This window comes from Hypomesus transpacificus, chromosome 20, assembly GCF_021917145.1.
Source record: "Hypomesus transpacificus isolate Combined female chromosome 20, fHypTra1, whole genome shotgun sequence".
Classification (NCBI taxonomy): Eukaryota; Metazoa; Chordata; class Actinopteri; order Osmeriformes; family Osmeridae; genus Hypomesus; species Hypomesus transpacificus.
This window is the reverse complement of record NC_061079.1, coordinates 2,813,506-2,826,277: the sequence shown is the minus strand read 5'-3', so window position 1 is coordinate 2,826,277 and position 12,772 is coordinate 2,813,506. Positions and strand designations below refer to the sequence as shown.

The window sequence follows — 12,772 nt, the reverse complement described above, 5'->3', positions numbered from 1 at the left end:
GCTCTAAAAGATAGCTACTATTAATATAATATTAGAAGTAGGCCTAATCATACTAGTAAATAGTAACCATAATTTTGTATCAAGTTTTGCAAAAGTAATCTCACATAGTAATAGCTACTAGTAGCTAGCGTAGGGCTTCAGAGAAAGTACATTTAGCAATGCAGTACGTTGAATAGACAAACTACAGTGCGTAACCAGCATTTAGATACACATACAAATAGGGCCAAAAAAATCACTGAAGCAATCGGAATTTACATGTCTTCTTCAATGCGCCCGAATTCACTCGTAGAAGAATCTGGTTTGTTTTGCTTTTCCCTCCATTGTACCAAACTTGTACCGAACCGTGATGTCTGAACTGCGGTGTGAACCGAACCGTGACTTCAGTGTACCGTTCCACCCCTAATGCTAATGTCAGTGTTTCCCACACATAGACTAATTTGTGGCGGTGCGCCACAGAATCAACACCGGCCGCCACATATTGCGTTTCGCAAAACATTTTTTTTATCGCTATTTAGGTTAAAACACGCAGCGTATTCGTTCAGCTGCATTTCCTTTCCCCTGCTCTCCCTCCGTCTCTCTGTCACTCATGCGTCTTTCTCACATATGCACACAGTCACAACGTCAGCACACGTTAGCAACAATGCATAAATGTGCCGTTCTAGTAAGACCGACAGCTATCAGCAAGCCTTTAGCATTAGTGCCGTAGCTAAAAGTCGAGGAAAGTTGAGGCTACTTTTCGCTAGGTACCTTACTCACATTTACATTTAGTCATTTAGCAGACGCTCTTATCCAGAGCGACTTACAGTACTCAAAGTTTCCCCTTCGTTCTTTTGGTGAGAAGTCTCAAGAGCTAGCTACTTACCCGGCGTCATGGAGCCGACCAGTTAAATAGTTGTTTAGCACTAGCGTTGCTACATGCATAATTCAGAAATGATATGTTAGTTGTTGTTAATTTTGTGAAGGTGTGATTCACAATTAGATTTCTAATCTGTGGGAACCACTGAATGTGTTAGTTCGCTATATTAATTGTTCTTAGATAGTTTGTACAGTACGGTCTTATAAATCACAGATAAAGCAACAAGCAAATGTCAATGTTAGTTAGACTAGCTAGCTCCATCTCATCTGCTTTTAATTAATGCTGATTTGCAAGGAATGCAAGAACAGCTAGATAGCGAAAACACCTAGACCACCTACTCTAGCCATGTAAACTAGCTAATGCAAGCAAATTAGTTGCCTTTTCCCCAAAAATTCAGTTAGGGGCTACAGTGCTCCTAGCAAAAAAAAGTTAGTCTGGAGACCTGTTGGCGGGTTGGCTGGCTGGCTGATTTTTTCAATTCACAATTTTTTCGATTCATGATTTTTTTCCTTCTCAATTTGTTTTCAAATCTCAATTCAATGTATGCTTACATTTGATTCCAGTTTGTTGTTTAGTGTTACTTGTTTCTATTTGACTGTGATAGGCAGTTTTGTGTTGAAGAAAAAATCTCAATGCATCAAAACGTTGAGATGTACTGCTTTTCTTGCAGTTTAGTAAACTCATTGTTATATAAACTATAAAATATTAAAAAAATTAAGATTTTTGACATTTGTGAATCGATATAAATCGCTAGAAGACTGAATCACGATTCAAATGTCAATCGATTTTTTCCCCCTGCCCCAACACATACTCTGTACAAACCAGACATACAGCTCCTCAGTAGAAGGGCCAGAGGTTCACTTAAGGCCGCAATATGCTACTCCAACTCCGTTTACGGATGGGCGGACAGATAGACTTCGTTTATGGTTCTCCGTAGACTCTGGGTGCGGAAAACAATTCACCGCCAGAAGAGTAGCTGGCGCAACGTTTTTTTGTCAAAGACAACCATAGAGAAACCGTCTTTGTGTGGAAGTCGTCGTTGAGTGTTTATTTACCTAGATTATTGAGAAGTCAGTGAGTGTGTTATAGGGATGTCACGAAAACCGATACTTACGGTACCTTCCGATGCTAAAATAACAAAACACCGACGATGCCCATTTTTTTGAAGCACCGTAAGTACCATGAGTGCCGATGCCAGATGTTAACATCGGTGCTGCGCCTTCAGGAGTGTTCCAGTCGACGTTTACATTAAGAAAAACAAGATAACAACTGCTGCTTTAGCGATCGCCCCGCTTCGACTTGTTGACAAGAAAGGCAAAAAAAGTAGTTTGCGTTTGAGGCAGATGACCGTGGCGTTATAATTAATCCGCAGAAGCCATTATGCAAAAAATGCTACCGCAGTCTTCAGACCAAGGGGGAATACTTCCAATTTAGCTAAGCACCTGAAAGATCGTCATCTGGATTTGTTTAAAGAATTCAAGGCAAGTTCTGATTCAGTTCCAAAAGAGGCGCAGCACCGATGCTAACATCGGGCATCATACAAAATAAATCAATGTTCGTTGAAGTCGCGGCGAAATTCTGAATACATCCAAAGAATGCTCTTTTTTTGTTTGTTTAATCTGTCATACTAAAATACACGTTACATGATGTTTGAGATGGTGGGCACGTGTGTTACAATGGCTTATGTACATAGTTTAGGTTAGCTGTAGTTTTAACGTTAGCCCATAGCTTAGAAGGTAAACTCATGTCATGTTCATCTTGTTATCTGAATGGCTTAATTGCACTTTATTATGTTGTGCTATGCTCTATTGCACATGTTTTGTATGTCTTCGTAGGACATTTTGCTATTTTTCAAATATTTTAAAGAAGTTCATGGTTCAAGTAGCCTACATGGAATCTTAGACAATCCTCTTTTTTTTTACCATGGTATCGAAATTGGCATCGAGAATCGTGTTATTTTAATGGTATTGGCACCGACTACTGAATTTTTGGTATCGTGACACCCCTAGTGTGTTATAGGGAGTGTGTGTTCTGGGTGAGTGTGTTCTGGGTGCGTGTCTTCTGGGTGCGTGTTCTACTCTTATCTTCCGAATAAAAGTACCCCCCGGAATAAAAGTACCCCCCGGACAAATCCTCAAAATCGAATAAAAGTACCACCCGGAAAGTTGCCATATCAGCTCGCAAACTGTGTCCATATGCTATCAAAATGTGTTCCTACCAGTGTAAGTGCGCATCTTTTACTGTCACTTGCAATCAGGAATAGAAATGGACAGCAAATATACCATTGCTAGGAAAAAACTTCAACACTTGTAGTTTGGAAATACATAATTATTGTTAGAAAATGTCAAAAAAGAGGCTGTTACAAATATATGGTAGTACTTTTCCTCAAAAACTTACAGTCAACATGACTGCACCATTATTTGAAAACCACTGGAAATACATAGTTATTACAAAGTAAAAAAAGAGTCTGTCTAGTTACAAACATACATGTACTAGTACTATCACTTTTCCTTAAACAGCTTACAGTCAACATGACAACCACTACCAAATAAAGCATTGCTAGGAAAATACTTCAATGCCTGTAGCTTGGAAATACATAGTTACAAATCTGTCAAATAACAAACATGCCATGACTACTGGTATACCTCAACAAACTTATAGTAGACACGACTGCCGCACAGCACAATTGCAGGTGCTGTGATATTTCTAATTACATCATCTCGCATCACCTCATATTCCGCGTCTTGTGCGGCATTCAATCCTGAACTTGCACCAGTACTAGTTACACCTTCAAAGTATCTACTGTACTTGAGTTCGCAAAATATAAAAAAGTAAATACCCTGGGATTTTTATTTGACGATGAGAGGCTCGTTGTCTATAGGTTGTGACTCTCATGCTGGTGTGCTGAATGGGAGTTATGTGAGTGTACAATAGCTAAAGCTAACATCAGAGCCATAATGAGGCTCTGGCTAACATTTACTGGCTTGCACTGACAACCAGTTGGTAGCTAACATCGTTAGCTAATGTAAGCTACTTGCCAGTAGCTAGCTAGCTAAGGTAGCTAACGTTTTCACATCAAAGAGTACACATTTATCTTCTCTTCCGAAAAAAATTTATGGAATATTCTAAAATTGTCTCGATTTCCCCCCCCAAAAATGTACATACCGTCCAAAATAAGAATGTACCGGGTGGATTTTTCGGGTAAAAAAAATAAACGTACCGGTACGTTTATTCGGAAGATGAGAGTAGGTGAAAGTGTTAAGGGGGGTTTTCTGGGTGAGTGTTCTGAATGAGTATGTGTGTTCTGGGTGTTTTTTTCATGTGACAACAGGACCACGTTACACATGGTTATGTGGTCTCCTACACACATGCAAATATATAGTACACACACAACTGCACGTAAACACTCCGAAACAAACACGTACTGTATTTTATGCAAACACCCCTTAACACCAGGGCTGCAACAACAAACTGATTAAATCGATTAAAATCGATAATTAAAAGCATTGGCAAACAATTTAATTATCGATTTGTTGTGTCGCGCGATACGCCACTCAATATGTTGCGGAGATGTTTGAGTATAAAAAAGAAAAGAAAAATTGAGGTGGTAGAGGAAAGGCCATCGGAGAGACGTTGTTGAGTAACGTTGAAACTGAAACACATGGCGGAGGCAGAGAAATTAGTGCAACCCAAGTCATCCAAGGTATGGGAGCATTTCACACTTAATACATCGAAACAGTGTGTTAATTGACCGAGGTGAAGTTAGTTTCATATTCAACATTCGTCTCACATTCGGAAGACGCTACTTTGCAGCATTGCGTTAGGGACCGGGTGAAAACAACCCATACCATTTTGAAAAATGTAGACTTTCATAATATTTTTGGGATTATAAAACCTCAAACAGACACCAGAGTAGGCTGTCTGGTATACTTCCACAGCCTTTACTTTTTCAATTAAGTTTAAAATAAAATTGTAAAAAAATCACAAATCTTTGAAAATAGCTTAATCCTCACAAATCTGATTTTTTTTCAAAATTGTGTCAGAAAATCTTAAATATACACCAGATTAATCTAATAAAGTCTGGCCTACTTACAAAACCTTTCAATTTTCAATAAAGTTTTTAACAGAACTCAAATGCATTTCTCATCTTGGAAAATAGCATTAAATCCACGCTAATATTAATAACTTTTTCTAAATTGTGTGCCTGTTTGTGCACATTCTGAAGATTTTTTTGCACTGTGAATTTGCACTGTCAGTTTTGTTTTTGAACAAAGGGTTGGAAATTAATGCTTAAAAAATATATATCCGAGTCATCGATTAATCGAAAAAAGAATTAACAGATTGATCGATGATTAAAATAATCGTTAGTTGCAGCCCCACAAAACACACAGGTATGCAAACACACACGCACCTTATCAAATCACTTAACATTTATTTGAGGGATATGACAGGCCCTGTAAGACTGACTGAACAGCTGACTGGCTGAATAGCTGACTGGCTGGTTGATTAACTGAATAGCTGATTGCCTGGTTGACTGTCTGAATAGCTGACTGGCTAAATAGCTGACTAAATGGTTAACTGAATGTCTGAATGAACTGAAAGGTTGACTGACTGGTTCTACCCTTCTGCTCTCGTGTGTGTGTGTGTGTGTGTGTGTGTGTGTGTGTGTGTGTGTGTGTGTGTGTGTGTGTGTTAGTGTGTGCCAGGTCACAGCAACACAAGTCTTCAGTATAAGGGCTGGGTGTTGTGTGACAGAGCAGATAACACTATCTACATGCTCTTTCTCAATCAACTGGCCCTAAGTAAAATCACATGGACTATCCCTCTGTGTGTGAGTGTGTGTGTGTGTTTGTGTGCGCACAAGCAGTCACTGCAGTCAAACAGAGGAGTAGGTGAGGCCAAAAAAACAACAAACCCTCCAAAAACCTGCATTCTTCAGGTGTCATTTCATAGAGTTTCCACAAAGCTCATGGTGGGACTGGCTCGTATAGTGGCTGTAATTCTGCACCAAAGCTGAATTTCGGGAAAGAGACTTCAGATACAGTATTAGGGGACAACTAAGGCCTAAAATGTCATGCCATGCCATGGGACCTTTAAAGTATCCAATTTATATTGTTGTTCTGTTAGCTAGCCAGCTCTTTAAAAGCAGCTGAATGTCTGTTGTGAATGTGAATTTGCAGAATTTACCTATATTCCTTACTATGCTGAGTCTCATTTAATTGCGAATGTCTTTGTTAATCTCATTAGTTCAATTGCGGTAGCCTACTGCAGCGCGCTAACGCCGATAACGGCCCACCACTATATTTATATATATATATATAATTATACTATTATAATTAGTGCGGTCAAACAATAAAAATATTTAAGCGCGATTAATCGCATTAAGGGAGTCAAGTGGCTGAGCGGGTAGAGCATCGGGCTAGTAATCTGAAGGTTGCCAGTTCGATTCCCGGCCAGTACACATGACGTTGTGTCCTTGGGCAAGGCACTTCACCCTACTTGCCCCGGGGAGAATGTCCCTGTACTTACTGTAAGTCGCTCTGGATAAAAGCGTCTGCTAAATGACTAAATGTAAATGTAATGTCATAGTTAACTCACGATTAATCTCAATTAATCGCACATTTTTATCTATTCTAAATGCCCCTTGATTTCTTTTTTTCCGTAAGGCCTGAGAATAGGATATGTAACATTGGATGGACTGAAAATGGCCCGGGTGCTGTTCTATGCCCCCTGATACATCCAGGGAAATTTTCCAGGGAAAAAACGCTAGGCTTTTTACCTTTTATGGTATGCTTATGAATATATGGTTTACAATGAGTGACGCTATTAGAAGCAACATAGACACGCGAACACCTGTGAAAGCTTGTCTCTGGGCTATTTCTCTTATTTCAGATACAATACAAGTTTAGATAACATGCAAATACTGAGGATAGCCTACCGAAGTAGAGGTAGCCAATGTCGTAGCGATGCTAGCTAACATTAGTTTGCTAGCTGTATAACATTTCACTGGGTCTTACAGCGTTGCTTGATTTACTGATTTTATTATGAAATGTTATGTTCTACTAGCCATTTGCCTACTTGAGCAAGTCACCGTTTTTTTAAGCCCTGATAGTGTAACTGAGATGACACAGGAAATAATTCATCTTTCAAGTAATAATCCCCCATTCAAGTGTTTAGCATTAAATTAGCTGCACGGTCTGTAGAGATCTTGGGACGAAGCCATTCATATTTACATTTACATTTAGTCATTTAGCAGACGCTCTTATCCAGAGCGACTTACAGTAAGTACAGGGACATTCCCCGAGGCAAGTAGGGTGAAGTGCCTTGCCCAAGGACACAACGTCATTTGGCGGGGCGGGGAATCGATCCGGCAACTTTCTGATTAGTAGCCCGACTCCCTCAACGCTCAGCCATCTGACTCCATCTGACTCATATATCCGATACCAAGGAGTAAATACAGGGCCAGTATTGCCAATACCGATACTTTAGGCTTAGAAAAGCAGTTTATCTACTTTCGTATCGGGGAAAGCAATGCCTCATAATTGATTAACTGAATGCATCATCAATATGAACATTTGAATTAAATTTTTAAATATCATGATCATTCAAGGATTTTTCCTTTAATTAATTGTTCATGATTATGATCATAATAAAACACAGGACAACAAGTTTTGTCAAAAATACTGTTAATGTGCGCCGCTGAGTCGTGTTACTGCACGTACAACAACGTACTGTATGGCAACAACTCAGCCTAGCAGGGGAGGGGCAAAGTGAGTTTGAGCGAAGTTAGACGATGTTTGCACAACCACTATGATGTAAAGGGAGTTGTGTACTCAATGTAGAATGAAACGTAAGTATCGATCTTATCACGCTAGTATCAATCAGGCTGTTGATACCAACGTTGGTATCGATACTGTCGGCCTTGAGATTGATTGGCCCACGCCTATGCTGCAGACATCCCAACCTGCAGAGACTCATTTCCGGGAGGCTTCCCCCCCCCACCCCCCCCCCACCCCACCCCCCGTGACGCAATCTGGGCGCATGAAGTACCCCATCCACCAGCACCTGCACCTACAGCCTCATTTAATTTGTAATTTATATATTTTGTATGTCAATTAGGCATTACATTATAGAATTTGTAATTTATTTAAGCTTTGTGTTATAGTATTTATTTATTTAGTTTTGGCCCCTATAATCCTCCATATTTTGCTCCTGCAGAATTCGGTCAAATAAAATCGGTAAAATAGACATAATGATTGGAACATAACTTGAAGTAACATAGTATTTTATTTTGTTTGAGTTTTAACTTGTCCATTGGGACAAGTAAAGTTCTCTTCCACTTGCCCTACAAAAAATCCACTTGTCACGAAAAACAGATAAGCCTTAATGTCGAGCCCTGCGGTCACCTCATGCCAAATTTGCAAGCGAATAAACTTCTTTTAATCAAGCCATGTATCAGACTGGTAGTCTAGCTCTACTGTATCAGAGAATAGCACAGACAAGAACACACAGACTTTCTGGCTGGTCGGCATTCTTTACTAAACATGGTTCAAACTAGGAGGCCCCCCCATCAGGAATGGGCTTACACACTCCAACAATCAGATGCAAACTCTGATTGGCCCAGACCCAGTTTGGGGGTCTAAATCCTCACATCATCTGTCAGGGTAGGAATGCTACACTCAGGTACTTACACACACATGTACACACTTGCACACGCACAAACAAAACCTGTTGAGGCTAGGGTTGGGACTATGGGTTCAACCCTGCACATCTTACCACTTCACTCCTTATCTGGTTTAAATGTCATGCCCTCCCACACCATCTCCACCCTAACAACCCTTCATCCCCATTCCATCCTTCTCCCAACCACCCCCCTCTCTCCCTCCAACTCCTCCTCTTCCCATACAAAATGAGTTTTGCTTGATGTGAAACCTTGAGGACTGTATTAGTGACAAGGACAGCTACTCTCTGCATTCAGCCCAACAACGTAAGTCAGGCCTAGGTTGTGTTTACTCTGTCTATTCACCCCGCCCCCCTCTCTGCATTTCTCTTTATATATTATTCTAACTTGATGTCTCTACTTCTCTCTCTGTAGATATTTATTTTTCTGCAACTTACTTTTGTCCCTTTTTCTGGTGATCAACCAATCACACTGGTCTGTCACTTAGATTTTAATAAACCACACAACAGCGGACACTCGCTCACACACACTCTGTCACACACACACACCTTGTTTTCTTTCTTCCCATCTTCACATAACCACTTGTGATATAACCTACATCTCTCAGCTCTACCAGTCTGTACACGACAGCACAACGCCTTCAACCACAGGTGTCCGCTTCACATACTTTCTGCCTGTTTCCCAGCTCAGACATTTTACAGTACAGCTAAAGGGACATTCTGCTGATATTTGACTGTGTGCAGGCTTGCTTGGCTTTATTATACACATAAAAGAGAATCAAGCTATCGGGGGGCAGGGGCTGGAGTTTCTCGAGTCATTATACTTAGGTCCCAGGATCCCTCGAACCCTTTATGATAACAACTATGTTCAAATCAATTTAATTGATCAAGAGGGACAGTGTACATTTATGAACATTAAAATGTAAATGCACCCAATTATAGCCAAAAGGCTAGTTTCAGTTGGCAGTCCCCCATATTGTGAGTGTGTGCGTGTGTGCGTTTATGTAAACAAACCAGCTCTTCCACTGGTTCATCGGAGATGTGACCACACTGCCTTGGGAAACCTGCTGCATGACCTTATTGAGGTCAGAGGTTTGTCATGTTAAAGGGCAGGAGTTGCCTCTTTCGATATATTCTAAAACAGTGGTTCCCAACCCTGGTCCTCGGGACCCCCTGTCCTGCATGTTTTAGATGTTTCCAGCTCTGCAGAAACCTGTTAATGACCATTCATTTGAATCAGGTGTGTTGGAGCAGGGAAACATCTAAAACATGCAGGACAGGGGGTCCCGAGGACCAGGGTTGGGAACCACTGTTCTATAAGGTTGGCTCGATCTAGGAGGCTGGCTTGTATTTTCTGGAACATTGTGTAGATTACTGAACTTAAAGTCCCTAAAGTGATGTATTAAATGTCATTTTCTTATTACGTAACTTCATTACAGAACCATAAAAAGCCATTTCCCTATTCATAGCTGCTATGTTTGTTTGCCATACCAGCAACAAAACAGCTACACAAAGTTGAAACAGTTTGTTGTGGTTCAATAAAAAACCTCACTCTCGAGTGTAATGGGCCCCTTTCTGCTGTTTTCTATGACAACAACAAGCTGGATCAAATATGCTCAATAGAAGCTGTAGACGTGAGCTGTAAGTGAGGCGGTGACATGCTATTGTATGTTGAAAAGTGCTGACATCTCTTTTAACAGGTGAAGTAGCAATGGGGGTTCTAACAGAACGCAGTCCAATGGGGGGGGGGGGGGGGGAATAGAGGTAAGAATAGAAAGCGCTGGGCAGTGTAGTGAGTTGGTTTAGTTTTCTGCTGAGGTTAACAGTAACATTTAGCTCAGCTGACCGTACTCTAGATGACAGTTTGTCACAGATAGGATAGGGGTAGATTTCTCAAGAACTACAGACAAAAAGTGACATTGATGGGTGGAAGTGGGTTGTGTGTGTGTGCGTGTGAGTGAGTAAGGAAATGTCCTAATGAAACACTGGTTGCAGAGAAAAAAAAGTTGATCAGAGCCAACAAAGGCCTAGGTTAGGTGACATCTAGCACTGCATAGGGTTCCACCATACAGTATACAGTACCACGTACATCACTTACATGAACACGGTTGTTTTTACTGTGAGGAAAGTTTGAACGATCGTTCCATATACTAGCACGAGACACCAGTAGCTTTACAAACGTTACTGTATGGTAAAGTGGTTTTGTGACATTAATATTTATTTCTGACATTGTATTCTAAAGTTTAAGGTAGCGTAGCTATCTTATTACCATAAAACAATAGTTCCCCGTTCATTCATTACTCTCACTTTGCTTCCTGTAAATCAGAATTCCAACTCGCAGGTTTGGACAGAGGGCGGGCGGGCGCGTAGGCTACAACTGGCTAGCTAGCTTAGCGTAAGAGTTTTCCCTATCACTGTTTAGAACAGGCAAACTAGCTGGAAACTTCGTTGCGTTCAAGTGGTTTACCTCCGTTGTCCTTAGTGCTGGCGGTTTCTTCAAAGCTTGTTTGAAAGAGTTCTCCATGGATCCAGTCATGATCATAACTTCACACTCGAGTAAAATCCATAAAAATAAAAGCCCCCTCTTAATTTCCCCTGCATATCCCGCTAAACTCCAAGTCCTTTTGCTCTTTTCCTTGTCCGAGCACTGGCCGCTAAATTCAAGAAAAAAATGACGGCGTCTTGGAGAGAAAAAAAAAAAATAAACTTTTATAATGTATCCAATTGAAGTAAAAATGAGTAACCACACGTCAACCGCACGCACCTATCAAGTTAAAATAGTGAAAGTAGTACATCTTTCGCAGCAGGCTATCCATTTAATATGATTAAAAAATCCATTCAGGATGGAAGTTGACTTCATCTGTCCCAAATTGTCAGCGCCACAGCATCCGAATACGGAATCGCTGTGAAAGTGACAGCTTCAATAACGTCACTTCTCGTCAGAGATCTGTAAAATGGTCGTTAGTCTTTATTTTGCAGCGAACGATTTGTTAAATTTTGCAGTAAACTGCACAAAGCTATGCTAACTTCCACGAGAAGCTATCAACTTTTCTGATTTGTTCTCTTGCAGTAACAGCTTAACGTTAGGGATACTTGATTTTGCTGTACTGGGTAATACCGCACGTCATGGTGCGGAGCTGACAAGTGACGCCGGTTTTTCGTTGTGCGACGTGGGAACAGTAAACGACTATTTCAATTCCTCCCTATTTCCAGGTTTAAACTGTTTTGTCAACGTAAAAAAATGTCCTTGACATTCTTTAATATGTAATGCCCATTTATGACGGGTCTTGATTAAAAAAAGGATTAAAGTGTACAATTGAAAATATTATTTTTTTTGTATTTGTATAGCTTGCAATCAAATAGCTTTTATTGCATGACTACAAAACATTTTCGTTTTGGGTCACGGTCCCTCACCGCCAGGGCCGGATTTACAATTTTCTGTGCCCTGGGCAAAAAGGCTATTTTATGGAGCATTTAAATAGGCTATATCTCTTGTTCTGCCTGTTTTGTAATATAGGTACATACCTTATATTTATGTAGTAAAATAATATCGGCATTATAAGTATTAAATGATTTTTCAGATGGCTAATTTTTGGTGCCCACTCAGGAGTTAGTGGTCTACGCACAGCGCGTAGTGCGTGTTATGGGAGCGGCGGCACTGGCTACTAAACTACACAAACACAGTTTTGATTGAACGAGTTGCAATAAAGTACTCACATTAAGGAAAGTTAGGACTGCGTTCATAACGTGATATGACATTTTAGTTGACATTGTCCAGGGCCCCTTAGATGTCATGTGCCCCTGGGCAAGTGCCCAGTTTCCCTAATGGTTAATCCGGCCTTGCCGCCGGTACAGGTGTAACCACAGTGTGTTTAAATGCTTATCGGACAGATCTGCCAAAAAGAATGATTGGGGGAGGTTAGGAACAGTGCAATACTCCTTACACTGCAAAACGTTGCTCCAGTTTAAGGGGCACCAGTCACCACATTAGATTCTCATCTAGATATAAATTCCTTTCATATCCTACCACCTTTGACAACTTCTACAATGCATCCTAAAATCGTATGACACTTCCCATCTCTCTCTTTTAAACTTTGTTTTTTATCTTTCTCCTGCTAATCCTCATTCTGACAGTCCTCTAAGGGAGTGTTTTTCACCATTGCCCAAATCTCTGCCTTGGCAGTTCAGAGGTTAAGATGAAACAACTGTCCTGTCCTTGAGGCATGTTGAGGGTTG

General features: G+C 40.6%; 1 protein-coding gene across 3 annotated transcripts in view; it reads right to left on the bottom strand.

The window, feature by feature from the left end:
• Window positions 1–11,626, bottom strand: part of rapgef6 (Rap guanine nucleotide exchange factor (GEF) 6) — a 78,720-nt gene extending 67,094 nt beyond the window's left edge. For all 3 annotated transcript variants that reach the window (XM_047043345.1, XM_047043348.1, XM_047043346.1), the window contains exon 1: window positions 11,004–11,626. In XM_047043345.1, coding sequence (XP_046899301.1) covers window positions 11,004–11,078 — 75 coding nt within the window. In that variant the 5' untranslated portion in view covers window positions 11,079–11,626. The remainder of the gene's footprint in view (window positions 1–11,003) is intronic.
• Window positions 11,627–12,772: the final 1,146 nt, after the last annotated feature.